The 27,415-nt window shown below is 38.7% G+C and overlaps 1 protein-coding gene across 3 annotated transcripts in view; it reads right to left on the bottom strand.

Moving 5' to 3' along the window:
* CDH6 (cadherin 6) overlaps positions 1–27,415 on the bottom strand; it is a 124,222-nt gene that overhangs the window by 18,556 nt on the left and 78,251 nt on the right. For all 3 annotated transcript variants that reach the window (XM_026506732.4, XM_048224401.2, XM_057312171.1), the window contains exons 3-7: positions 11,606–11,900; positions 8,459–8,578; positions 6,274–6,441; positions 4,005–4,192; positions 1,839–2,092 (exon numbers count right to left, since the gene is read on the bottom strand). In XM_026506732.4, the coding sequence (XP_026362517.2) occupies positions 1,839–2,092; positions 4,005–4,192; positions 6,274–6,441; positions 8,459–8,578; positions 11,606–11,900 (1,025 nt within the window). The remainder of the gene's footprint in view (positions 1–1,838; positions 2,093–4,004; positions 4,193–6,273; positions 6,442–8,458; positions 8,579–11,605; positions 11,901–27,415) is intronic.

Genomic DNA, 27,415 nt, shown 5'->3' with positions numbered 1-27,415 from the left:
TTAGGACAAACTCCAAGTGAGAGAATCATTGTGAAGTACTTAAGATTATTTGTGTTGTACAAGCAAAGGCTGCCATTCATTTTTCTTATTAGTAATATTAAATGTATATGGAAGAACACTTGATCCGTGGAGCTTATATGTGGCTACTTTGGGTTGACCGTAGTCCAGTTGAAGGAGTCTATGGATATTCCAGCAGAATGATAAAACAACAGTGTCTGTTTTCCCAATGATTTAAAACTATTCTTTGAGAATAAACCAGGCATTTTTGTGTTTTAGGTGTGGGACTTGCCATCAGGTTTCATTCGAACAAAGAGCTCATGGCTGAAAAGTTAGAAAATGATTGCCTTAGAACCTCAGATTCTTTCATCTGCAGTATTATTCTTCATGGGGCAGCCAGTGTGATCCTCTTAAAAAGCAGTTTTAGATTAGGTAACACTCCTATTCAAAGCTTTGCAGTGGCTTCCTACCTCAATCAAAATAGAACCCAGTCTTTACCAAGGCCTACAAATGCCCCAGAGGACCTGCCACACTCACCACTTACCATACCTCCCTGTTGCCTCCTACCTTACCAACCACTCCCCACCGTGCTCACTCTCTTCTAGCTCATGAACCTCCTTGGTACTCCTTCCTCATGCCAAGCAAGCTCTGGTATCAGACCTTACCCTCATTTTTCCCTCTTCTTGGAATGTTCTTCTCTCAGATACCATCATGGTTCATCCCTTCATTTCAATCAAATCTTTATTCAAATGATTTCCTACCAAGGGCAAGCCTGACCGCACTATGTAAAATGGTACCCCAGATACCCTTTGTTCCCATACTCTGTCTTATTTTACCGCTTACAGTGTATTTTACCTGAAATCCTGCATATTTGTTGTTTGCCTATTTCTGTCTGTCCCAATTAGAATGTAAGCTTCATGAGATCAGGACTTGATATTGTTCTCTGTCGTATCTCTAAAGCCTGGAACGTACCTGGCATATGGCAGGTGCCTGGATCAGAATTTATCTGTGGGTTCACTGGCAAGAGTTCCTCTAGCCTGTCAGTCTGCTTACTTTTTTTCTTTTTCTTTTTTTTTTAATGGGGGATAATTGATAGAATGATACTCTGATTTAGCAATTTTCTCATCTAGTCAACTAAGCTACTAAGACTGCAAGTTGTTGACTCCAGTGCTCTCATGATAAAATTCTAGAATTCTAAAGCATCTGTGATTTCAAAGAGCAATGAGGCTTTCTTGCAGCGTGACTTACAGGTAAGGTATAAGGAATGTATAGGGAAAATAGAGCTTGCTTACATAGTATAAATTAGGATTCAGCTCTATTAATTTCCCCAGGATTTTGCAGACATATATCATGAAATGGTTCTTACTTTTATCCACGTCTGAAAAAGAAAAAAAATCATGCATCCAAATGGAGCATAATTCTGCCTCTGAGTGTTACATGATAGGTTCCTGCACACTTGAGAAACAGACTCAGCCTGGTGTCTTGTTTATTAAAAGTCACAGAGCTCTCTCCATGCTACTATTTGACAAATCTAAGGCCTTAAAGAAATATTCTAGGCCATTCTGTTGTATTTCCTTATACCATTTTCAGGTAGGTAGTCAACTCCTATAAATCATTTTGTGTTCCCCCCCGCCCCCAAATTTTGTGTTTTTTAGATTTACACTGCTGCTGAAATCATGTTCATGTTGACAAAGGAGAGTAAAGATGCTGTTTAGAGTAGTTTTTCAGGAAGACACAAGTGTCTCATTGGAAAAAAGGATTAATTTTCTAACTTGCAGGTGATCCTTGCAGAGCCATCGGCTAAAGCTTCCAAAAGAGACGGGTTGTAGGAGTGTGCTTACTTGACAGGATTCCTGGCAGCGTCTGGATCTTGCGCTGTGACTGAGCCTATTGTCGTGTTTATCTGAGCATCTTCTCTTATCTGTAGGATGTAGGCCAGTTTGCTGAAGACGGGGGGCTCATCCACATCTTCCACCATAATTCTGACTGTGGCTGCATCTTTGAACGGACCCAGGTAGAGAAAGCGGGGTTCAACATGAGGATTGGAGGCTTCCACCTTGAGGGTGTACACTTTCTTCTTTTCAAAGTCCAAGAGCTTGGGGAGGATAGGGGGGAGACATATTGGAAGCAGCCAAGACACACAGAAAGACATGAGCCATTTTTAGTGCAAATCTCGGGTAAATGAATATAACCATATTGCTTAGGGACCTCACCACGCACCATGAAATTGGGCAAAGGCATGGGAGTTGAGATGCCACACCGTCCTGGTGAAAAGTATGGGCTGAAACCATGCCCGCTGTTGCCTTGCAAGTGGGTGCAGGGGGTGCAAGGTGTGACAGGGAAGGGAACCCGGAAGCAGGAGTTTTAAAAAACTAAAACTGCTTAAAAAAAAATTCTTGTATTTGACTAGAGGGAGTCATGTCAGGGGTGCGTTGGCAAATACGTAGTAGATTATTCTGTGTCAGATGTTGTCACATCTGGCTGTACTTGAACACTGAAGGACCGTTTTAAAATTTGCCAGTATCTAGACCCCACCCTGGATCATTAAACCAAAATATCTGTGGTGAGGGTGGGAATCTATATTTTTAAATACCGCCCCCAGTGATGCTGATGTGCAGCCAGAATTGAGAACCACATGATTGCATCCTGACTCCCTTTTCCAAATTTATTCAGATTAAATAGATTTAATATGGTTTTGTTTTTTTGTGGGTTTGTGTGTGTGTGTGTGTGTGTGTGTGTGTGTGCATGTGCATGAGTTGATAAAATATTCCAAGTGATATCCTGATAAGGGCATTGGGCTAATTACTTGCCAACGAAAGTAATGATCATTGCTGTCAGAGGTCTTCAGGAAAAGTATCTCTACTTCTGGAGACACAGTGAACCCAAATGCTTATTGCTGACTTTTAGTTTTATATGATGATATGACAAGGCTCACTAGAAACACAATTAATCAAGACATTAGTGAATGTGATTTAGTCGGCTAGGCAAAATTTCAGTTTGAATCTGATAAGGCACTAAGAAAATGAAAAAGGTTAATGTACAGTAATGGGCTTCCTAATTATATTATAGTATAAAACATTGGTCTGAGTGTCGCTTAAGCATGTTTTATTGTGTTTCCAGGTATTAAGACATGTAATCCAAAGCTTTAGAGGAAAGAATTTTCTTGTTATTTACATCCACCGATGCTTATATTTACCAGCAGATACAACAGTGTGCTAAAGGAGAGAGAAAATATTATACCATACATGAGGGGAAGTGCAATCATTAAAAAAGTAACCAAAATTAATGTATTTTTAGCTTTGAAGCACACGGTTTATTGGTTTTAAATTTTCCCACACTTCTGTGTGTGGCTCTGTGGTGCTAGACAATTTTGGGGGGTAAACAGTGAATACATAGGGCAGAAATTGGAATTCAGAAATATAAAAAATTTATTATCGTGTTCCAAAGAGTAGCTAAAGAGCTCATAGGAAATTTGTGTTAATTTATTTCTGTGGTCTTTTTATATCCTCTCTCTCTCTAATTCAGGCCATCTTTATCACTGCTTGTTACTCTCTTCCTTCAAAGCATGTATCAGAATTTAGAACTATACACTTGTTTGTTTGCTTATTTGCTTTCTTGTCTCTTTTCTGCCTTAGATTGGCAGTTCTGTAGAAGCAGAGACCATTCTGTTGAATTGCACCTCCAGAATCTAGAACAGTGTCTGGCACTGTTTGTTTATTATTCATTGACGATATTTATTTTGTGTGTTTTAATGTATATTATTTATTTGTGTCATTTATTTACATCAGGAGGTTCTTAATAAGAATTTATTACAAGTATGAAATTAATGAATGCATCAGATTATTGAGGACCTCTAAAAGCCAACCATTAGACGTGGTGTTTAAAAAAAATAATTAGTAAAATAAGAATCTAGAGCAACGTTCATGTGAGCCGTAATTACCCAGGTTACTCAGGGACTGGAGAAAAGTGAATGTCTCATTTGCATAGTAGTTAACAAACGGCATTACCTTTTTGACAGTAATAACCCCTTCCTGGGTTTCCTGGTCGGTGACGACATCAAACATGTCCAGCCCCTCTCCCTCTGTAATGCTGTACTCAATTTCAGCATTTTCTCCCATGTCAGCATCGCTGGCTTTGATCCTGCCAATTGGTGTACCCGGTGGTGAAGATTCAGGGGTTTTAAACTGGTATGTACCTATTAATCACCAGACAGATATAAGTCAAGCACAGATGAAGGATACTCTATCATAATAAAGACAAAACCTATTTTCTAACAGTTCTTTCAGACATTACTACGGATGCAGGCAGATTTGTACTTTCCTCAGGATAATTAATGGTGTTCTATCCTCCTTACATCCTTACTTTCATGATCGTTAAGAATATTTCTTCTGTCATGACCTGTCTCTTTGCAAATGGAGAATACTTTTCTTGTCCTGTAAATAGGCCTCGGGGTTCACGGGTATGATGGCAAGAAAGACTAAACTGCTGGGGGGAGGTGCACAAGGTTTCGAAGCCCCTGTTAATTAATCTTAGCAGAAGGAATGGGAAAGAATTTAACCTGACCTGTGACTTTAAGCCAATTGTGAGGTAGTTCTTAAAAGGGTTCTCTGTGTCATCGCTAATAACAACTGGAGGTGAAAATAAATGACAGCGATCTGGAGGATGTATCCAAGTAGACACTCTTTCACTCGCACAGGGAGCTGGTCTGGGATACAGCTAGACACATGGAGAGAGAAAGCTCCTAACTGTGTCTTTGACTACTCCTTTTAAATTTCATGATAGTATTTTTTCTGTGCATAGGTTTCTCCCATTCATGTATTTGTATTGCTGATTTAAAACCTGTATTTCATAGATGTACACTTTTCTTATGTCCTCATGTTGCAAAATTAGTTTAAGGAGACTGCATGTGAGTTTCAATTTAGATCCGCCAGACCAGCATGTACTTAGGACAAAAAAAAAAAAAAAAAAGGAATAAGAACAAAACTTATTTTACTCTCACCCATTGCATTTTGCCAACCATCCATGCAAATTACTTTGGAAAATACATAGACTATAACACCACTAGAATATAGTCATGCAATAATATTCATCCATTCAGTAAGTGTTGGGCTCATCCTTGGCAAAATGATAACACAAGCCAAGGTTTTCCTCTGGAGTTATTCTCCCCTCCTGTGCTTTGATACATTATTCAGTAATGATCACAGGCTATCCAAGGAGAGAGCAAAGCAAAGTAAGGTCTCTGTGGTATTCCAGGTACTGGGAATTCTTTTGTTATCCTTCCCTGGGGCATTCCCCTATTGAAAAGGAGGTTTTTGGGCAACGTACTGATGATTCTGATATTGTCATTTCAGGCCTCTGGGGGGGAGGGGGAGAATTTAGGGCCCTTAAAACTTTTCTTCTACCCATTAAATCAGAAATTAGTTTGATACTCTGTTTTTTGCATTTAGCTGTGATTAAATACTTGAAAAAAACTAAAGAAAATTTAATGATTTCCTGTTGATCCATGTGTATCTCCATTATAAAAGAAGGCCCAATTAGCTGACCCTATTAACTGATCAACTTTAATGAAATGCCATGATTGGGTAAGTGGGCTTTCCTTTTAATGGTGGGTAGCTATCTTCTCTTGGAAGACAGGATTCAGGTAGTTTACTTAGCATGGTCAGAAGTGAATTTTGTTCCCGGAAGAAATATTACACTAAAACCAGTACCCACTTGAGGTGCTCTATATGCAGGGCTCTAGTGTACTGCTTGATACAAAGTGGGCATTTAAGAATGTTGTTTTTCCTTCTTTTTTTCCTATCTAGTCATGAGAGTTAATGATTTTAGAGATGACTTTTCGTATCTCAATTAACCATAATATAGAAAACTATGATTACAAATGGATTAAGTACATGGTTATTTCCCCAGTTGTATTTTTAGAAACAGTAAAATGATAAATCCTCCCCTTATAAAGCTTTGTGAGGATTTAAAAGAGATTACATGACTGATTGAATTCACAAAACATAAAGGTAATTTTTTTTAACAAATAGCAGCATGCTTGTGTATATATGTTCTGCACAAGCAAATTTATGTCTGCGGTAGTCTTTTTAATAAGGAAAAATAAAACAATGGTGTTAGCTTTATAACAATAACCATATCAGAAATTGCTCAGCTAATAAAAGTATGGTTCTTACTGAGGTCACTAATATTGATAATTAATAACAAAGGAAAATAAACATCATTCTTAGAGTTTTACAAAAGCGCACTGAAGAAATTCATTCAATCAAATGTTCCTACTCTGGGGAAACCGGGGAGGGTTGTCGTTGACATCAGTCAGCGTGATGTTCACTGTGGTGGTCCCAGATAATCCCCCCATCTGGCCACCCATATCCTTGGCTTGAATCACCACTTGGTACTGCTCCCTGTTTTCTCGATCCATGTTGAGCAAAGCTGTCTTGATGATACCTATGGATGTGAAATTCAGAAGTGGAAAGGAATGTATTAAAAATACTTCATCAAATCATTTATTTTTACAAACATGGATTCTTATCCACAATATGCAAAATACTATACAGATGTCATGGGTGACATAAAGATGATGGTAGACAGCCCTTATGCTGAAGGAAATTATAACCACGTAGGGGAGATAGAGCCATTAAAAAACAAACAAACACCTATCATACAAGGAGAGTCAAGTACAAGTCAATTCTGCAATAGTATGGATTGTAGGAAGTATAAATATCATGTGTTATGAGATAACACAGCAAAATATAACTTGGCATGTGGTACAGTGTTATCCTACTATAGCTGCTTGGTAAAAGACATTTAAGTGTACTATGAGGAAATTGTTAAACCATTTCCTTGAACTGACTCTTGAGTTTCACTTTACTGAATCAGCTAATTGCTCATCCAATATACCTACCATAATGAACGTCCGGAGGATTTTCTAAACCACAAAACTATGGTCTTAAGAAAACACAACATCAGTTCTCCCATAATTAGCATGCTGTAGGATCCTAGAGAACTGAAGTTTTCCTAAAGCTGATGTGAGCATGAGAGCAACTGGTCCCAGCAGTGACCAGCATTCTTATGTTAGGTTAAATTGATCTCTTTTGTCAGGTAGTTATAAAATAAGTAGTTGAAAGAACTAAAAGTTTGCCTAATCTCTATGTAGGCTTTATGCTTAAATTAACAACATTCTTTCAAAAATCTTTATAGGCTTTAAAGGCTTTGAAGGCTTTAAAGTCTTTATAACCTTCTCTGGTAGCACATTCCAGTGCTTAACAGCTAATGAAGCTGAAAATATCTTTTTTTTTTTTCATTTTTAACATGAATACCTCAGGCAACAGGTCAATTTTATTCCTCTAGTCCTGACTTCAGTAAAAGTGCAGTTGCATCCTGTTCGCCAATCACAGTACTTCTCCATTTAAATACAGGACATCCCCTTAGCCTTTTGTCCTTTACGTTGGATATTTCTAATTTTTCATCCTTACTGTTTTTCAACTCAACATTTTCTTTCTCCTTGGGATTCTGTCCAAGTTCATTGCACCTCCTAACACATCGATTTCCAACTGGATGTAGTAATCTCGAAAGGTTTTGATTTCTACTAACAATAATGGATGCTTGAAAAATGTACAAAAGAAACTCGACTCCTATGACGTTAACAAAAATATGGGTAGAGTTTACTGTACAGCACAGGCAAAAATTCCTAAGAAACAATTCAGCCTAAGATAATATGCTACTCTGTGGAGAAAATGCAGAAAAACGAGATGATAAAAAAAGGATTCCATTAAGGAATCCACTTGTTTTATTAGGATGGTATCAGTTAGGATGGGCTAGATGATGTCATAACAAACAATGCAAAATCGTACTGGCTTAACACAGCTAACGTCAGTGTTTTGTTCATGCTCTGAGTAGGCCAGCAAGGAGCTCTGCTGAGGATAACAGACACAGACATCCAGGCTGGAGACCAGTGTCAACAGTGGTTTCCATCCGTGATCTCTGTGGCAGAAGGAGAGGAATGTGGATCGTGCACCAGGTCTAAAAGTTCTGCTTGGAGGTGACTTGAATCACTGCCACATTTACTGGCCCAAACAAATCTCCTGGCTATATCTAGCTTCAAAGCAGGGGAAAGAGATACCAAATAACTAGAAAAAGAAGAATTGGCATATTTGTAAATAGCCCTAATGGCTATCAGGAGGTATTGGTCTTTAACTTCACCCCAAACTGGAAGAAAAAATAACATTGTAGAAGTTTTTCTGAATCTACCCTATATAAGCATAATGGACAAAACATCCGTTGTCAGACTTCTTGATTGAAATGATATGGATCTCGTGTTTACAAGTATATTGCTGGTATTTGGCAGGTGAATCTAAGAAAATTCAATTACACTGATTGTTTTTATTAAAAAATATGCCAGCTCAGGTGAACATGTCAATTAAAATTACAGATTGTAAAAAGAAGATCAAAAAGGAATTCTAACCTGTTTCTGATTCAACTGAAAAATAGGGCTGCCCCTGTAGGATACTATACACAACTTTAGCACTGTTCCCATAAGTTGGATCATCAGCATCAGTTGCAGTGACTTGGACAACAAATGTGCCTGTAATGACAGAAACATGAATTGAAAATAAATTGAAGATCCGTATGGATCCTTGACCCACACACAGAAAGAGAAAGCATGATCTTACTTTTGTACAGAACTATCATGGCAAGGGAGTGGAGAACTTCAGGACAGTAGTAGGTTAAATAGCCTTGGATTTCTCACTCTGAAGGAGTGTGATCAACATTTTAAAATGTTGTAAGGGTTAGGTTAAAGAGAAGCATGGGGATGGTCATGACCTTGGGTGGAGCCAATTCCAGTCACTCTCCAAAGGATGAGATTTGATTGGATTTTTGGTAGGGTCATCCTTGGAAGTTATCTGGACCTAACTCAGTCAGCATCTTGCATTACTTTGTCTATAGGGATTAGTTTTGGGGTTCTCCAATCAGGAAGCTACTTGTGATTTTGTTGGGAATTCTGTGTCATAGGTGCTCTTTCTCCTGGATTGTAATGTGCTGATCTAGGGCCTGTCAATAGCAGCAGCTGTTTTATGACCTCAGAGATGCCAGCCTGAGGACAAAGCTGAATAGGACAGAAAATTTCAGAGAAATAATTGAACCCAAATCAAACCATGTCTAAAGCCCACTTTACTTTTGACTTAAGTATGACTTAAGTCAATACATACTTTTATCTGTTTAAACTAGTTTGAATTGGGTTTTGTGTTACTTGCAATTAAAGCACCCTAAATAATAAATCTACCTGATAATTCTAAGAGGTTGAAAGACCTTGAACATTAAAAGAGGTAGTGTTGGATTAAAGAATTAATTAAAACACCAAAGCATTCACATCTGGAACCTGTAATTAAAAAAAATAATAATTAAATGCACAAAGAAAGCTATGATATTTTAGATCAGCATTCTTGTTTTAAGGACCACAATCACCTAATAACCTTCAAAGTATTCCTAACCCCCATGAAATTCCACACAAATTTTAATGTATATGCTTACATGTCTATTTCATTGAAGAGAAGATCCATAGATTTTTATCTGATTCTCAAAGGGATCTGTGACTTCTGAAAAGTGTAAGACCCTCTGATGAAGATTATCTCATGGCTGACTTTTGATATTCATATCAGATAAACAGTAAGCATAATTGTTAGAGGTCTCTGGTCCATAGAAAGGACAGGGAAGTTACATTCAGGGAATATTAGAAGTTTTACATTGCTTTTGTAATAACTAACGATCTTGTTTGTTGAACAAATACATTGTACTGTGTTAGGGTTAGATGCTCTGGATGTAGCATGTTGATGCATGAGATAGAGCGCCCATCCTTGTACTATGGGAAGGAAGGTGGGGAGAATGAGAGCATTATATGATTTTAGAGCAAGAGCTAATAGCAGAAGTCAACAAACACCCACATTCTTATTTGACACCAATACACAATTCGAATGCGTTTAGAATGTGAGTATCTGGATGTTTTGCGCACCTGTTAGTTGCCAGATATTATACTGGGGGCTCTACACTTGTTTTCTCATTTCATCCTCATGATAATCCTTAGGTGTTGACCTTTATTATTTTTGTATGGAACTGAAAGATCAGAGACATCAAGTTGCTGCTTATTAGTAGAGTTTCAAACTCAGGTCTGTTTGATACCAAAGCCCTTTTATACCACCCTGCTGCTGTCTCACAATCATGATGTAATTTCTTTCAGATGCCTATTTGTGTCATCATAATGACATGTTAATTTATGATAATGGTTAATATGAACATAATTGTGCCTGTGTGCAAATGGGAAAGCCATCCCTTCCTCAAGACATGTTACTTCTAGGTACCGCCAAATATTTGTAATACATATTAATTCTATAATGGCTTCGAAAGTGAATGGCACCCCCTATAGTTGTGCAGTGACACCTTGCACATCAAGTTTTGTTTTCTGGAAACTGTTTTACTGGGTGGTGCTGACGATGAGAGGTGCTTCATTAATTCTTCCTGCCTTTTACCACATAGAGGAAAAATACTTTTTTCCTAACAAATCTTCCTTTTAAAAGAATTCTAATCCCTCTCTTTTGCTTTGCTGATGGTTTGTGTTTTTTCTACAAAACAGAGTGGCTTTAAGTAATGAGATGAGCAACTTCTTGATGGAAAGATTTAGAGGGTTTACAATGGATTAGGTTTTTCCAAGTGTTGGAACTGTGACCTAAAATGCCTCTGATATCTGACTCACAGGATTATAGAAAAGTTATTATGATGTAATTTAGCCCTTCTGAAGTTGACACTGAATGAAAATAAAAATAACCCTTTATACAAGTAGCTTAAAATTTGTCACTGTCTCCCATGAAGTAACTTTAATGTGGCTGAGAGAGATGTCAGTAGGATTTTTTAAAATTTAAATTCTGTTAACCTTCTTCCAATTTAAGCAAATTAAAGCCATAGTTATTAACTTTAAAATCGGTAGTAGAATTATGCACAAAACCTTAATTCACCACATTAATGTCATGAAAATTGTTTAATTTCCATCACTTAGGAAAGGATATATCCCCCAGACATCATCATCTGCACATTGTTTATGGATTTTTTTTTTTAAGTTTTCTTTGGGTCTCTTTCCCAAATACATAGTTAATTAAAGCAAATGCCATTACTCTTCAGTCCGGATTGTAGATTCAGGCTTTTGTTTTACACTGGGGAGATCCTCACCTCAGGCCCAGTACCAATATATGCTAAAAGAGGAGGAGAGGGCTGCTGTCTCTCAGCCAGAGGACCAGAGTGAGCACCTGGGGGGGGGGGGGTGGGGAGGAAGTAGATGAAGTTATGTCTCTTTCTTCTTCCTGTTCTTGTCTGCCATTTTCCATCCCTTCATCATTAGAGGAATTGCTGTTTTCTTAAAGATAGTGATAAAATGAGACTAGAGTAATATTAGGAAACGCAGGTTCACTTACAAAAAGGTCATAAAGGGAGTATTTGAAATAGGATAGTTTTAGAAGTTAGCATCTAAATTCACTCAACTCAGTAAATTTCACTCATAGGATCCTTTATTCAGTTGATGTATTAGAGGAGAAACATTGTGTGGTTGAAATCACATCTCACTCACCAACATCAGACATTTCGGGAACAGTGGCTGTGTAAACATCCTTGGTAAATATTGGTTCATTGTCATTGATGTCATGGATCTTGATGATGAATTCGGATTCGGGCTCCACGGGCCTCCCTGTCCTTCTATTTATAGCTTGAGCTCGAAGGATGTAAACAGGTTTTTCTTCCCTGTCCAGCCTCTTGGTGGCTTGTATATCCCCTGTGTTTTCATTGATAATGAAGAGATCTCCTGCTCCATCTCCTGAAAGGATATATTTAAGTGATCCATCTCCTCTATCCTGGTCTGAATGTAACTAGTGTAGAAAAAAAAAATTAAAGAAAGTAAAAGTCAAGCATGTGATTCTAAACTGTTTGTCTTTATGATGCTTGCTATGTCAACTTTCATTCAATCCTTTCTGAGGGATGCAGGTTTAGGGTTTTTATTTTTGTTTTTTTGTTTTTTTCTCACTGTTTACTTAAATACTCAATAGTAATGCCATTCATTAATGAGTATGTTTCCTTACAATCACAGAAATTTCCAAAATGAACAGAGCTTATAGAAAATGCAGTAATCGTTGTTTTGGAGAAGGGAATTCTAAAGGCCAGAGTAATAGCAAGATGCCCAAGGACATTTTAGCCTTGTTGGAATGAAACTATTTTCACTATTTTCCTGTTTTCATGACAGCATTCAGATTTTACAAATACACTCTCCTCCTCAATTTTATGTATCTGGACATAAAAGAGAAGCAATATGCTATTGAGAAAAGGAGTTTGGGTTTTGAAACAGAGACCTGAGTATATTCTACCTCTATATGTTCCTATCTTTGGTGAATTTAGGGAACCACCCAGTTTCCCTGAATCTTATATGATGGAGTTTATAATCACTTTACTGGAAAGATGTGATATTTATTTAATTACTTATGAAATTCAACTCAAAGCATTTGAGAAACTCATAAGTGTTGTCATGAACAGTGCCTTGAAAATCCCTTGACTAGGCAATTTACAAGGTCATTTAGAACAAGAATATTTACTACTCAGAATTTCATTTAATATAGGTGAGGGTCTTCTAAAAAGTGGAGCCAGACTAAAATGGAATAGTCTGCATTATGAAGTAGTGGGTTCCCTGCTCCTGAAGGTAATCAAGCAGAGACTCTGATAAGATTGTCAGTGAAATGTGTCTGGGTTAAAGGTTGAATTAAGAGAACACTAATATACCATTGAGGTGAAAGATAATGATTCTAACTTTGATGACTTGCCCACGTTGCCTATCTCAGAGATGATTTCTAGAGCATTGAGTTCCTGTTGTGTCCTTGGTTCCCTTTTTCCCACCTCAGAAAAAGTTTAGAAAGTATTTTTTCTAGGTCTTCAGATAAGCTAATCCTACTCACAAATTTGCAGAAATGAAAATTGAGGAGAACTATTTTAAAATCCTAGTTATAAGTATCAGCTACATACAGAGGAGATAGTTTATTGGGAAGGTAGCTAGTCCTTAAACCTTATTTCAGCTCTGTCTAAACAGAGTATGGGCCACGTTACAACAAGAATGGCAACAATAGCAACGGGTAAGCCAGCTCCGTGTCCTGTTGATTAATACTACATGAAATGCTTGAAGTAGCCTTCAAGCACATCTGAAAACAGACTCTCAAGCCAAAAAGGGACTTTTAAAATAAGCGAATCCAGCCTTTCTGAAAGTGTATCTCATGTACCATCATTTATACAAAATGCTGAGGAAAGGGGTTGTCTGCTCCCATAAGTTTGGTAAATACTTCACCTTCTGTCTTTTTCTTGGGCATCAGCCAGTGTACATTAACATATTAAAGGCAGTGAATGCCTACAGTTCAAAACTGTTCTTGATTTTATTTAATCTAGCTTTTCTGAGCATTCTTGTGTGAAGAATCCTTTTTGGATGTTGGCATTCCCCAGGACAGTTTTCCAAGAAACACACTTTAGGGACCATGAGCTAACTGAATCCATCATCACAGAGTCAAGAAAACCAAGGCTCCGGTTTATGTGGTATTTTCGAAATCATACATCTTTTGTGAAAGTCAGAAGATGAGAACTTGAGCACAAGAAGAGGCCCTATAGATTCTTGGTGCAACCTCCCTGTTTTTAGAGATCGGGAAACTGTGTCCAACACCACAGAGCTAATGCTAGTTAATAGCAGAGTTTGAGGAAGAGAATATTATTCATACAATTAGTAGCCTTGAAAGCAATTTGGCAGAAATAATGGAAGATAAATGGGAACAGGGAGGGAATTGCTTAGAAGTGAGACAAACGCAATAAGAAATGTAAAACAAAAGAGGACTCCATGATTTGTGTAATGTGATATGCTAAGGAAATGTTGAAACCGTGATTACATGGAAAGAGCCACTGGGGAAAGTTTAACTCTCCATCGTCAAATTCTAATGACTGAAGAGAGCTCTTAAAAAGCTATTTCATTAACTCATGAGTAATGAAATCAACATCACTGCCCATTGGATCCGGCTTCCGGGCAGCCATGGTTAGCAAACCTGGCAGAGTGTGGGGGGCACCGCACCAGAGTCCCAAATAGGAGCTGTGTTCATTCTCTCTCACTCACCCTGTGTAAGATCATAGCAGAGTCAATTAACCTCCCTGAGCCAAGATCCTTATCGATAAAATGAGGATAATAGAACCACGGGACAAGGCGCTCAGGAAGATTTAATTAGAGACTATGTACAAATACTATATTAACTCCTGTGTAAACATGCAGTAAAAGCACATTTTAAGAATATCATTCCTGTTAGCTCCTCATTCATAATAAGCATGTTTTGGCTCTTATTTTGACTTTGAGAACTTTGTGGTAAGGACTTTGAAAACCCAATTTTACGAACACATGGCATCTCTAAGGCAAAATCTGTCATCAAAAGCTAGTATTCTAGGGGCGCCTGGGTGGCACAGCGGTTAAGCGTCTGCCTTCGGCTCAGGGCGTGATCCCGGCATTATGGGATCGAGCCCCACATCAGGCTCCTCTGCTGGGAGCCTGCCTTCTTCCTCTCCCACTCCCCCTGCTTGTGTTCCCTCTCTCGCTGGCTGTCTCTATCTCTGTCGAATAAATAAATAAAATCTTAAAAAAAAAAAAAAAAAAAAAGCTAGTATTCTTGTACTGGGTGGCAATTGCTGTCTTGCCATGTGATGTATGATATTCTGCCTTCTACTAGATTGTAGACTTCCCTTGGCTGGTTCTCTCATCACTCTCAATGTGTAATTGTTGCACACTTCGTAGGTGAATACCACATCTGGTCACAAGATTTATTCAAGTGAGAGTAATCAGAAACTTATTTTTCGCTGTCAGGAGAGACCATTTGGATGACTTATAGAACAAACACCCGAGACGGTATGAAAGGGCAGTGGAGACACCAACTAAGAGTATGAACAGAATTGCTCTCCAGATCCCAATTCTGATTTATCAATATTTGAAAACTGGTGGGAAAATGCATCTCTTTACCCAGGCGCTGTCTGATAATAAAACAATTTAACCTCATCCCCCTTGCAGTGCAGTGCCTGTGTCTGAGTGCAGAGAGTAGAAACCTCCAGGAGCCTTTGTGTTTTCTTTCTCCTTCCGCTGAACACCCCTGGGGCCAGTTCTTTTCTCTCTTCTTGGGGAAAAGAGGAAACAGAAGACATCAGCGCTAGAGAAAGTGGCGGTGGCAGCCAGACATTAGGGGTTTATTGAGCACTTAGATTTTAATTGGATTTTTTCTTTTGTGATGTCATTCATCATGGCCACTGTAAAAGGCAGAAGTTAAACAACAACAAATAAAAGGTTGTAGGCTGCCCGAGGCATGTTTTTACTAATTTCAGTTTAATGTGGCTGTTCCATTAAGTTTAATCATCTGGCTCACTTTTAACGATTCAACATCAAGTAAAAATTATCCACTTTCCTCAGAAAGTCACATCTCATCTGGGGCTGGCAGGACTTTTTACTACTGTACCTGTAGCATTTTGTTCCAGAAGGAGCTTGTGGTCTTTGTTTTCTGTTGATTTATTGCTATTTTCAAGTGCAGCACGTTGACAAATAAAGACGGGGATTCGGGGTTGTAGACACGGCCCCGCGGAGGGTCACACCAGAACAGTGCCAGGCTGTTTTTACCGGCTCTATGTCCCAGCTCTCAACTGGGTTTTGACTCCAGTTCAAAGGTATAACACTAATTGTGCCGATTTTTAGTGGTTTATGAAACGAGCTAATGCTGCCCTACGCCTCCCATTCATTACCTGTGTGTCACTGAGTCACTATCTGAGTCAGTAATCAAACTGAGTCTTCTAAGCATATGCATCCCTGAGACAGAAAAGAGAGTCTAAACCAAAGCTTACCTCCATGACACACCTGGGGAACGACCCATAACAGCCTGAAAGGGGTTATGGGATTTTTTGCTGAGGTAAAAAAAATAGATTATGGCGAGTATGCTTATAGAATGTAGTGCAAATGGTATGTGGCCATTTGCAAAAAGTAAAGGTTGACAAGCAGATATGTCATAGGGCAGTCAGAGAACAGCTGTGAAAAGGTGTCTGAATGGGACTGAGGTGGAGAAACATTAGTGATAGCAGAGAGAAAGAGACAACACCTTTTTTGCTAATGAGATTGACTGTTAATTTAAGAAAAGTCTACAATCAAGTTAGGACAAACTGAGGCTTCACTGAATTCAGTATATACGTAAGTATATCTGTATATATACATACATCTCTCTACACAATGCATGGTACATAGTGCTAGTGAATATTCTTAGTATTGTGAAGGCTGTTAAGAGTTTGTTGGGTAGAGTTTATACCAGGAAGATATTCAACCTTGCTTGAAGTACGTGGCAGAAATTAGAAGTAGATTCTGTTTTAGAGATTATAGGTCTAGGTAAATAAAAATATCTTTCAATAAAATTTTATGTTACATGTTTTAATATGCTGTATTTTAATGCTAATGATTTAGTATAAGTTAACTAATTTATATCCGATCATTGCTTTACAAATGAAAACGCTGATGGCAGCATGTTATTGTGGCAGTGTGTTGAACTAGTTAGAAATGGGGCAAATTCTCAGGCCCCACCCACCTCCAAAATCAAAACCTCAAGGGGTGTTGTCCAGCAATCTGTATGTGTGTTTTAAAGATTTTATTTATTTACCTGAGAGAGAGAGAGAGAGAGAATGAGCAGGGAGAGGGGCACAGGGAGATGGAGAAGCAGACTCCCCGCTGAGCAGGGAGCCCAATGCGGGCTCAGTCCCAGGGCGCTGGGATCATGACCTGAGCTGAAGGCAGACACTTAACAGACCGAGCCACCCAGGCGCCCCCAGCAATCTGTGTTTTAAGAAGCCCTCCAGGTAATTCTGATGAGTTTTGAAGTTTGGGAACCACTGCCTTAATTAGTACAATCACAATAGTTAAAGCATAGACTTGGGTAAGGGAAAGAAATGGGCATAGGGGTGCCTGGCTGGCTCAGTTGGTGGAGCATGCGACTCTTGATCTCGGAGTTGTAAGTTTGAGCCCCATATTGGGTGTAGAGATCACTTAAAAAACATAAGATCTTAAAAAAAAAGAGAGAGATGGGTAGAAATGCATGCTAGGTACTAGCTGTGTAACTTTAGGGAACTTAGTTAATCTCTCCAAGTCTCAGTTTTCTGATCTCTATGATAGAAATAATAACATTACTGAGTTTTTGAGGACGTTGCTCTGAAAATTAATAAAATAACATATATAAAATGCCTCACAGGAGGCCTAACTCAGAGAAAGGCTTCAATAAATCATTCTTGCATCATAAACTTGGAGTATTCAGAAAGTGGAAAGATTTGGGTCTGAATTCTGACTTTCCTGCTAATTAGCTAAATTAATTAGATTAGCTTAGTTTCATTCTGTCATGTCTAAGATAGAACTCAGAATAATGAACTTTGCCAGCTATTCATCCTCTACTTGTTCCTTAGAAGTTGGTCACCCTTATGCCGATGTCTTAGGTCCTTGTCTTTCCTCATTTCACATGTTCTCCTCCGATGAATTCATCTCTCTATTTTCCTGTATTCAAATATTATCTGTGTTGCTTTGATGCCCAAATCTATAGATGACCCCAGGGCAGACCATTTTCTCGAGATCCAGAGTCAAAGATGCATTTGATTTCCAGGTGAGTCTCTTGGACAGCTTACACTCAGGACTTCTCAACTGACTTCATCACCTTCTCTTCAAACCTGCTCCTCCTCTGTATGTCCCATCTCTGTGAAGGCCACCAGAATCATCATAGACCCTCCCATCTGCCTCCATCATCCACTTCATTAAGCCACCAAACTCCTGTCAATTCTACCTCTTACATCTATCTTGACTCACCTACTTATCTTCATTTCCACCGCCCTGGTCCAAGTCACCGCCATTTCTCCCTGATCTGTTGCAATGAGGCCCTCCTAACACACAGTCTGTCTTGCTTCCTCTCAGTCTATTTTAACTTAAACAGTAACAACACTAACCCTGAGGATGCCATTCTCTTCTAATTAAATCCTCCAGGGTTTTCTCTTTACTCTTAGGATAAAAGTGCCCATCTTCACTCCTTAACACAGCCTCCAAAGTCCACCATAGTCTCTGCCCCTTTGCTAGCCTCCTCAGCCACCGCTCTCTCCCTGACACTCCTCATTTCAGCATACTCTGCTTATTGTAGTTTCTAAAGGATGTGTTAGTCTCTTTCATATCTAGGTCTCCCTGCATATGGTACCCTTGGCATAAAGTCACCCTTGGATCACCCGGGTGATCCCACTCATATGTCAGGTCTGCGTAATCTCTATCTCCTTAGGAAAGTCTTCCCTAAGCTACTAGTCTAAGTTAGATTCCTCTGCTAGACATTCTCAATTTATTCCCAACTTAGCCATCAACGGATTCTATCTTTTTGATGACTTGTTTTCATGTTTCAATCAGCAAATAGCTACATTGGAAGTTTCATGATGAAAGGCACCCAAAATGTCTGGTTCATTTCTATATTCTCAGCACCCGACATACTGGCCCATTATAGGTCCTCAATAATGAATGATTTTAAAGAATGAATGAATGAATGTTGTAAAGATAAAATTGGACAAAATATCAATAATCAGTGAAGGTTTCTGACACATAGAAAGCAGTCAATACATCTTAGTGTTCTCCATCTCCTGTCTTGTTTGACTTTAGTATAACTCTATGTACCAAGATTCTACATTCCTGAAGTTGCCAGATCATTTAACAATCACTACCAAACACTAGGCACATGATCTAATCTAAGCAATCTGAGGGAGGAATCCAAGTTATTGCCTCAGATCTAAAAATGCTTCTTTAAAAACTAATGAAGTCTTAATACAATAATAAAGGCAACTTGTACTGGGTTTGTTGAAGAGAGTAGACAAGTTATAAACACAGCAAATACACTAACCATTATAAGTCCACTGAGTCTTGGAACAGGAGTCACCTGTCAAGGGTGAAGAAGCTTCAAGAGTTATTGTGCTATATTTCTGCAACCCTTCTGTTGCAGAAACCAAGAGATAATGAATGGAAAATGCTCCATTTCACAGAAACATTGCTCCATAATAAAACTAATTTAACTTTACGAACCAAGACCATTTAAAAACATGTATGGGCCTGCAGAGCTGCATGAGATGGTGAATAAAAAAAAAATCACACTTGCCTTCTGCAAACTTGCATTTTAGGCTGGAAGTACTGACTCAGAATAAAAGCAGAAATTAGAAACTTGAGTACTCTTATTAAGTATTAGGAATAATAAGGTAAGTAAAAAGCTGGAGAATGGCATAGAAGCCACTTGTAAATTGGACAAGGGGAAATCAGGGAACACGCAGCCCTTTGAGAGTTTCTGAAGACTTCTTGGAGAAGGTAACATTACTGATGGGAGCAAAGTGACTGAGCATCCAGCATGAGCACATGGCATGGTTTCCAGGGTCAGTGTGGGAGAAAATCAGAGGAGGCTTTGAGAATGTGCCTGGGGTAATAAAAGCAATAAAGTCAGCTAAAATAGAAACACATCTCCCCTTGAGTTGCCGGCCACATATTTGTGCACACTGCTCTCAGATGTGCAAGGGAAGATGCAGCTTCCTTTTTTTTTTTTTTTTTATAGTTTATCCCTTAAGCTCTAATCCCATTGAGTATTAGGAACTCAATATTAGGTTGCACATCGAGTCAATAATTTAGTGCAATCCAATAACGTCTACCTGATTCAATAATAGAGTCCTTTTAGATAACTCTTTTAGATAAATCTCAGTCTTTCTGGCTTTTGCTTTCTCCCTTTGTCCCTGATCCAGTCCAAGGTACCATTTGGGTATATAAAGAAAAGAGATTCACATTGCCTGTGTCAGAAGGAAATTTGGGGGCTTTTGGAGCCAAGAGTAGTCCTTATATTGCCCTCTGGCCCACTGGTTTCTAGACAACATCTCTCTCCTTTACTTTCCTCAGTGGCATCTGTGCTTTTTGGCAGGTGGAAACATGATCTCCGTTCTCCAAGGTCAAAGCTGGGTAGCTCCATCCTGCCTGCCTCATTGTCATCAGAAACCGCCCCCCCTGATGTCTGACTATGACTCTTCCATTGCCCTTGGCTCCTGTGGTCCTGGCTACAGGGTTGCTTTGTCTTTGACAGGTACCGTCTATGGGATCATCCACCCCTTTCTTGCCCTGGCAAAGCCTGGGAAGTCTCCTGGGAACTAAAAGGGGCTTCCCCTTCATCACACTATTGCCTCAAAAGGAAATGGACAAAAACCAGTCTGCTTTTACCTTTAACCCACAAACTTGCCACTGTTCCCCCAGGATTTCAGATGTGTAATCTCAAGGCTGTAGAAAGGACTTCAGATACACACAGGACTCTGTTTCTGTGTTTAATAGCCAGGACTGTGAAATCTCTCCCTTGGTTTTAGGAATACCCCACCAAGTAGGTTTCGGTGGGAGGAAGAGCCAATTTCTACTGTAAAATCAAGAAGACAATGGGAGTGGGAGCATGACCTGCAGCCCAGAGTCTGGCACCAATAATTTTTGGTGACTGTATTTATAAATGGAATTCGTGAATTTTGTTCTAGTTGGTTAGGCCCTTCTCTTAGTACATTAAATGGCCTCGAAAAGAACCTAGAAAATCTCTTTCTCTTTAACAAAACTTAGGATCAAACTGACTCCATATCCCATGTTCTTTTTCAAGTATACTATGTTGCCCTCTGTAATGACCTGAAAAATTATATTCTTCTATACAATGTAAATAATTTGATTTTTATAACAGTGGAAACACTTTATCTTTAAAGCATTCTCTTATATGATTCATCAACTTGGCAACCAGTCTGGCTGGGATTTGGGGAAAAAATAATAGCAGACATCTATTAAGCCTATTCTATGGGCCAGGAAATGTGCTAAACTCATTACATAGATTATATAAATTGTTACTCATCATGACACTCTTCATATTTCCTCTTAACTGATGAGGAAACTGAGTCAAGGTAAGAGTTAAGTAATTTCTTAGCATGATTCAACCAACAGAAGTAGCATTTGAATCCAGATGATCTGCTCCACAGTGTATTCTGTTAACCACAACACACATATTATCTCTGAATATTTCCCTTCGGGTCTATGAACATTCACTTAAGGATTACTCTGTACCAAACAATATTTCAATTAATTCAATTATTTATTTTCTAGGGGGGAGGGGCAGAGAGAGAGAGAGGGAGAGTGCGAGAGACGCAGACTCCTCACTGAGTGCGGAGCCTGACTCAGGGCTCGATCTCATGACCCTGAGATCATGACCTGAGCCAAAACCAACAGTCGGATGCTTAACTGACTGAGCCACCCAGGCGCCCCCCAAACAATATTTTAAGTGCTGAATTACAAAGATCTATCTAATTCAGGATTTTCAACCTCGGCACTATTGACATTTTGGGCTGAGTAACTCTTTGTAGTGGGACTTATCCTATGCATTATAGGATGTTTAGCAGCATTCCTGGCCCCTCCCCACTAAATACCTACAGGATTTTTCAAGTTGTGACAACCAAAAATGTCTCCAGATGTTGTCAAATGTCCACTGGGGGACAAATTGCCTCCACTGAGAACCACTGATTGAATTCTGTCTATCTATGTGTCTGTCTATCTATCTGTAGTCTATCATCTTTCTCTCCTTCCATTCTTTTTTCTCATTTGCGTACCTTGTAACTTTTAAAATACATTCAAATAATACCATACAGATTCTGCATTTGCAGAGATTCCACATGACCCCACTCAATTCAATCTTTTATCTTTTGTTAGACTTAATAACCATTAAAACAGACCTTGTGTTATGTGGAGGAGAATTTCTGACAAAGTGATAAAAGCAAAAGAATTTTAAATCTAAACTCAGGAGAAATTTATTAATTCCCTTGACATTTATCTTTTACACTCAATGCCTTGAATTTAATGTCAAAAGTACCAGAGTAACTATAAAATGAACAAAATTTCAGTGCTATAATAGTTGTGGTAGGCAGAATAATAGCTCTCCCAAAGATGTCTATGTCCTAATTTCTGGAACTAGCGAGTAAGTTACCTTACCTGGCAAAAAGGACTTTACGGATGTGATGAAGATAAAGGTTTTTAGACAGAAAGATGACCCTAGATTCGCCAGGCGAGCCTAATGTAATCACCAGGGTCCTTATAAGGGAAAGAGGTAGGGGAAAGTTGGAGTCAGATGGAAATGTGATGATGGAGCAGAGGTCAGAGTATGTGTGTGTGTGTGTGTGTGTGTTTGTGTATGAGTGAGAGACAGAGAGAGACAGAGACAGAGACAGAGATTTGAAAATGGTAGGCTGTGAACCAAGGAACACAGGCAGACTCTAGAAGCCAAGAAAGTCAAGGAAACGGATCCTTTCCTAGAGCCCCCAGAAGGACATCTTGCAGACACTTTGATTTTAGCCCAGTGAAATCCATTTCAGACTTCTGACCTTCAGAATGGTAAGATAATAAGTTTGTACTGTTTTAAGCCACTAAGTGCATGGTAATTTGTTTCAGCAAATTCAGCAGCCATGGGAAACTAAGGCAGTAGTTCCTTATCTTTGGAATTCAAGGTGGACTGAAACTGAACGTGGTCCTTCAAGAATCCCAGGGAACAGTGGAGAACACTCACCTTTGGTGAGCACTTACTATGTGTCATGTACTGCAAGAAAGTGCTGTGTGTTAGGTCAGTTAATCCTCATGACTCTAAGAGCTAACCTTTATTTCCTCCATTTTTTTTTTCCCGGAGAAACTGAGGTCTGGGAGGTTAGGTAACTTATCTAAATTTCCGGGCATGGCCAGGAAGGATACTAAGATCTGCCTGACCCCAATGTCTATGCTAATTCACACCAGAGCATAGTGCCAAACAGGACTCCCCACGATGATTAGAAACGTTTCTGGATCCATTGTATTTATTATATTAGACCCAGGTTAAGTTATTTGTAAATTCTATTGGCACAAATGATACAAACTGTAATAGATGTTATTGTTCATTTGGGATTTATCAATTAAACAACTGCCTTTTGGTTTATTCACTGCATGAAGTTATTTCCCCAAAAAGGCATTGTTTACTGCCTTTAGCTTGACTCTGGAAGTCCAAGGTCTTTGGCAGACTACGACATTAGTCTCAGCTCCTGCTTAGTCTAACATTTTCATTTTCAAAAAGCCAGTGGTAAATCAAGCTGAGAGCCAGATACCCAGTCAAAAGTTGATTTAGTAAGGCACTATAACTCACCGGTAACAATCCTACCTTTTTGCCTTACGGTGTCATCTCTTTAGTAATTGCCATATCTAAGGACACATGCCCACACATACCTACACATATGCTCCCTGTGCCCCTCCCCTTATTTCGACTTTCACTCTAACACACACTCTTTGGAAGAAAATATTAACAGATAAATGTAGACATTTGAGACATGATGACTCAAATGGCAGAAATTTTTAAAAAAGTGTTTCACTAGCTAAAATGGACTTTTCCCAAAATGTGTTTTTCTTCAGAAGTAAAAAATATATTGGATAAAATATTCTTATATTGACTCTTAGGATCTAAAAAGTTAAAGTTATATCTTTATAAAACAAGTAGTTTGCTTGAGAGAGGGACTATTTCTTGTTCAAATTCTTAAATCTCAGTCATCCTGTATGTACTCAATAAATGATGACTACGGGGAATTCTGTAACCTACTCATGAAGTTCTGATGAGTGATCCTAGGAGGGAAAATTATGAGCTCATTCATTTATTAGTTTTTTTTGCTTGGGATGAGTTTATAAATTTATGATTTGAACAGTTTTTCTTTTTCTTTTCTTCTTCCCTTCCTTTCTTCCTCCCTCCCTTCCCTCTTTCCTTCCTTCCTCCCTCCCTTCCTTCCTTCCTTCCTTCCTTCCTTCCTTCCTGCCTGCCTGCCTGCCTGCAAGGGACCCATGAAACAATTTCGGTGAAGAGAAATGTGTACGATCTGGATGGCTAGGCTGGGGAAAGTATTCTCATAGTGAGTTAGTGCCATGAATTTGAGGACTCTTCTCATAGAGCTCCAACTCCTAAGCATTTATGCTATTATTTCACTTGCGCACCATGTCTAAAATACCTTCTGCTACTCTAATATCTTAATAATGTGGTGTAAGGCAAGAATATTAGACTCAAGCACATCAAAAAAGCTAGACTCCAGCCCCAGCTTTGCCACTCTGGTGGTAGTGACACTGGTCTCTTAACCCCTCTGGGACTGTTTTCTCACACCCAAAAGGATTTAGTCCTGCTCAACTGGAAGTGTGCTTGTGCGGTCATTTGTAAGCAAGTGCGCTTCATAAATCGTAGCACTTGATAGAAGTGTAAGAAAACATTATCGTTGCTCTTTATCTCATTACAAATTTTCTGAATACCCTTTGCCAACCAGGGAGTGATTTCTTTTGTGTTGTATTTTCTATTCTGTCTCTCCCCATCCTGCACTCCCCCTTTCCTTAGAAATTACCTGATGGTTTGCCATTATTGTAAAGTTCTGAGTCAAGCATTATCATTTTAAAACTCTAGTAAGTGACGTCTGGACTGTTGAAAGGGAGATAAAATGGAATAAAATACTGCCATTCAAGTTTGACCAAGTCACTTAATTTTCTTGATTTGTTTTTAAAAGCATTTTCCTTGGGGTGACTGGGTGGTTCAGTCCTTAAGCCTCTGCCTTCGGCTCAGGGCATGATCCCAGGGTCCTGGAATCCAGCCCCTCGTCAGGCTCCCTGCTCTGCTGGGAGCCTGCTTCTTCCTCTCCCATTCCCCCTGCTTGTGTTCCCTCTCTTGCTGGCTGTCTCACTCTCTGTCAAATAAATAAATAAAATCTTTAAAAAAAAAAGCATTTTCCTTTAAGAGGCAGGTGAATGGGTGATCACCAAGATCAGAGCTTTTGCACAAGGTAAAGAGCCCCCTCCCTTTTTATTATTTTTACATAATACCCATAGTTGGGAAGATGGATAGAACACTCAAGATATAAATCGTCTCATTACAAAGAGAATTTTTTCCTTTTTATTGTATCTATATGAGAAGATGGATGCTAGCCGAACCTAATGTCGCAATAATCATTTCACAATATATGTAAATCAAGCCATCACACCTTACATCTTAAACTTACATAGTGATGTATGTCAATTATTTCTCAATAAAAGTGGAGAAAAAAAACAATAGAATAAGAAGGTAATTTTTATAGTCCATTCTGCTTTGCTTGATTTTTAAAGGGGAAGTTTGCTTTCCAAGTGGTATTTGCCCTCATTGGGGGTGGGAGTGGGGGTGGGGGTTGGGGGAAGTAGCTCTAGGCTACAGATTAAGTAAGGAAATGAGCCAGAATCTTATGCTTTAGAATTTGTGGAAAGAAAACAATAAAGCATGTAAAATTTTGCATAACTGTATGTTAAAGCAGAATTTTTTGGCATCTTCTCTTTCCTGTTTCTCTTCTGAATTGTACTTGTATATAAATAAATGGTAGAAAGAGTTAAGATGAGATTATTTTCCAGAAATGATTATTTTCCCTCTGAGAACTCAAAATATGTTGATTGGGAGAATATATAGTTGGTAAAGGAAAGAATTAGTCATTATATAGAATTTTTCTCTCCCTGTATTATCACATTTTTCTCCATAGTTGATTTTTTGTGTGTGAATCATTGCAATCAACATTTTCAGGTCTTAAATGACTTCTTTTTTACCACACACTTGAATCGTCTATACAACGTAGCTTCCTAGGAATTTTAAGAAAAATGTGCTTTCTATTGGCCAACTCTCACTTTTTCCCATTTTGCTTCAAACTTCCTTAAACTGAGACCCTAAATGTTGTATGGTTTTCTTTTGTAAAAGTCTTAAAGGACGAACCTTTATGATATGACATTATTTGCTGTATATTCTCTTTTTATCTTTCTTGTTTATGCACATACAACTGTGTTGTCTTCAGTTTCTCTGGTTTGCACTAAGGTAGCTTGAGCTTTTTCCTATTGTATCATAAAATATTTGTGTCATTTTGATGTAAAATTTCCAGAGGTAGCTTCCATGGAAAGACATAATAAATTTGGTTTATATGTTTACTACCTAATATATCCTTGAACTTTAAAGACTTCAGATTTTCACTTGTCAACCTAATGACACTAAACACTATCAGTGATATCCATATCAAACTATGCACAACAATAAACTGGGGAACACTTCTAGATGACAGGGCAGGTTTTTATCTCTTTAGTCACTGGAGCTTAATTCAAGTAATATTTGGCTGTTTCCAAGGTGCAGATCTGTGCCAAGTACTTTTAAGGATACGAAGATGGATCAAACATGTCGTCTAGCATCCTGCAGAGTTTACATAGATATAAGTATGTGAAGATTCAAATTCGGTATCTAAAGTACTAATTGAAAAAGGAGCCCTGGGACCCAATATAAAACACTATTCGATATATGGAAGGTCAAAGTTGAACTTTAAACAAAGAATTAATTATTTCACTCTTAAAAAGGTGAAGCATTCAGGGTAAGAAATTAAGTCAAGAATGATTTTTCCCTCAGTAAAACTTTGGTTCAATAATATAAGGAGATTATGATATTAATTCCAACCTAACAGCTTAATTGTGATTATTCCAACTTAAAACATGAGCATACCCTAAGTGCAATAGTCATTTTTTGCATTGTTGGATGCATTCAAGTTTGTATTGAAGTAAAAAAATAATGAGACCTAATTAGACTCTTAGCATTTCACAGCCATTTAAATAATACTAACTCCAAACTGTGGTGTAATGTGATGATGTTTTAAAATGAGATAATAAATTGCCTTAATAGGAGGATCTACAAAAGTTACCAGGACCATCCAACAACGTGAAGTGTAGTGCACATTTTATTTTTAGTTTGGTTGGGATAATAAGGAAGACTTCGTATTTTTATATACGCGTCGTTCTCTGAATTGCCGTTATGAGTCACATCTGCAGCTGCCTTAGCTACTTGGCACCGCCTTCTGGTCCCTCACACTTGACTTCATGGAAGGAGACTGAACATTAGGGGAATAATCCCCTGGGCACCTTTGGCTCCTCCTTCTCTTCACTGTTCACGTTCTTTGAGGGCACACCTCATTGCAGGGAGCCTCCCCTGCTTAGGTGGTCTTCCCTTTGTGAGTATGATATGCCAGACCCCATTCTAAGCCCTTTCTGTGTATTAACTTATTAAATCCTCACCTCAATAACTTTCTTACTCCCTCAGGTAATAGTTGAAGAAATGGGGGGCAGGGAGGTTAAATAACTTGCCCAATATTACCCGGGTGGTCACAGTGTAGTTGGGGCGCAGACACAGGCAGCCTCCTTGGCTATTAACTTAGCACTCTCTAGTGCATAATTGTCGAATGAATGTAAAGCATTTTCTCTCCAAACCTATTCGAA

The sequence above is a fragment of the Ursus arctos genome, unplaced genomic scaffold (genome assembly GCF_023065955.2).
Source record: "Ursus arctos isolate Adak ecotype North America unplaced genomic scaffold, UrsArc2.0 scaffold_15, whole genome shotgun sequence".
In the NCBI taxonomy this organism is placed as follows: Eukaryota; Metazoa; Chordata; class Mammalia; order Carnivora; family Ursidae; genus Ursus; species Ursus arctos.
The sequence above is the reverse complement of the archived record's forward strand: the minus strand, read 5'-3'. Positions and strand labels throughout refer to the sequence as shown.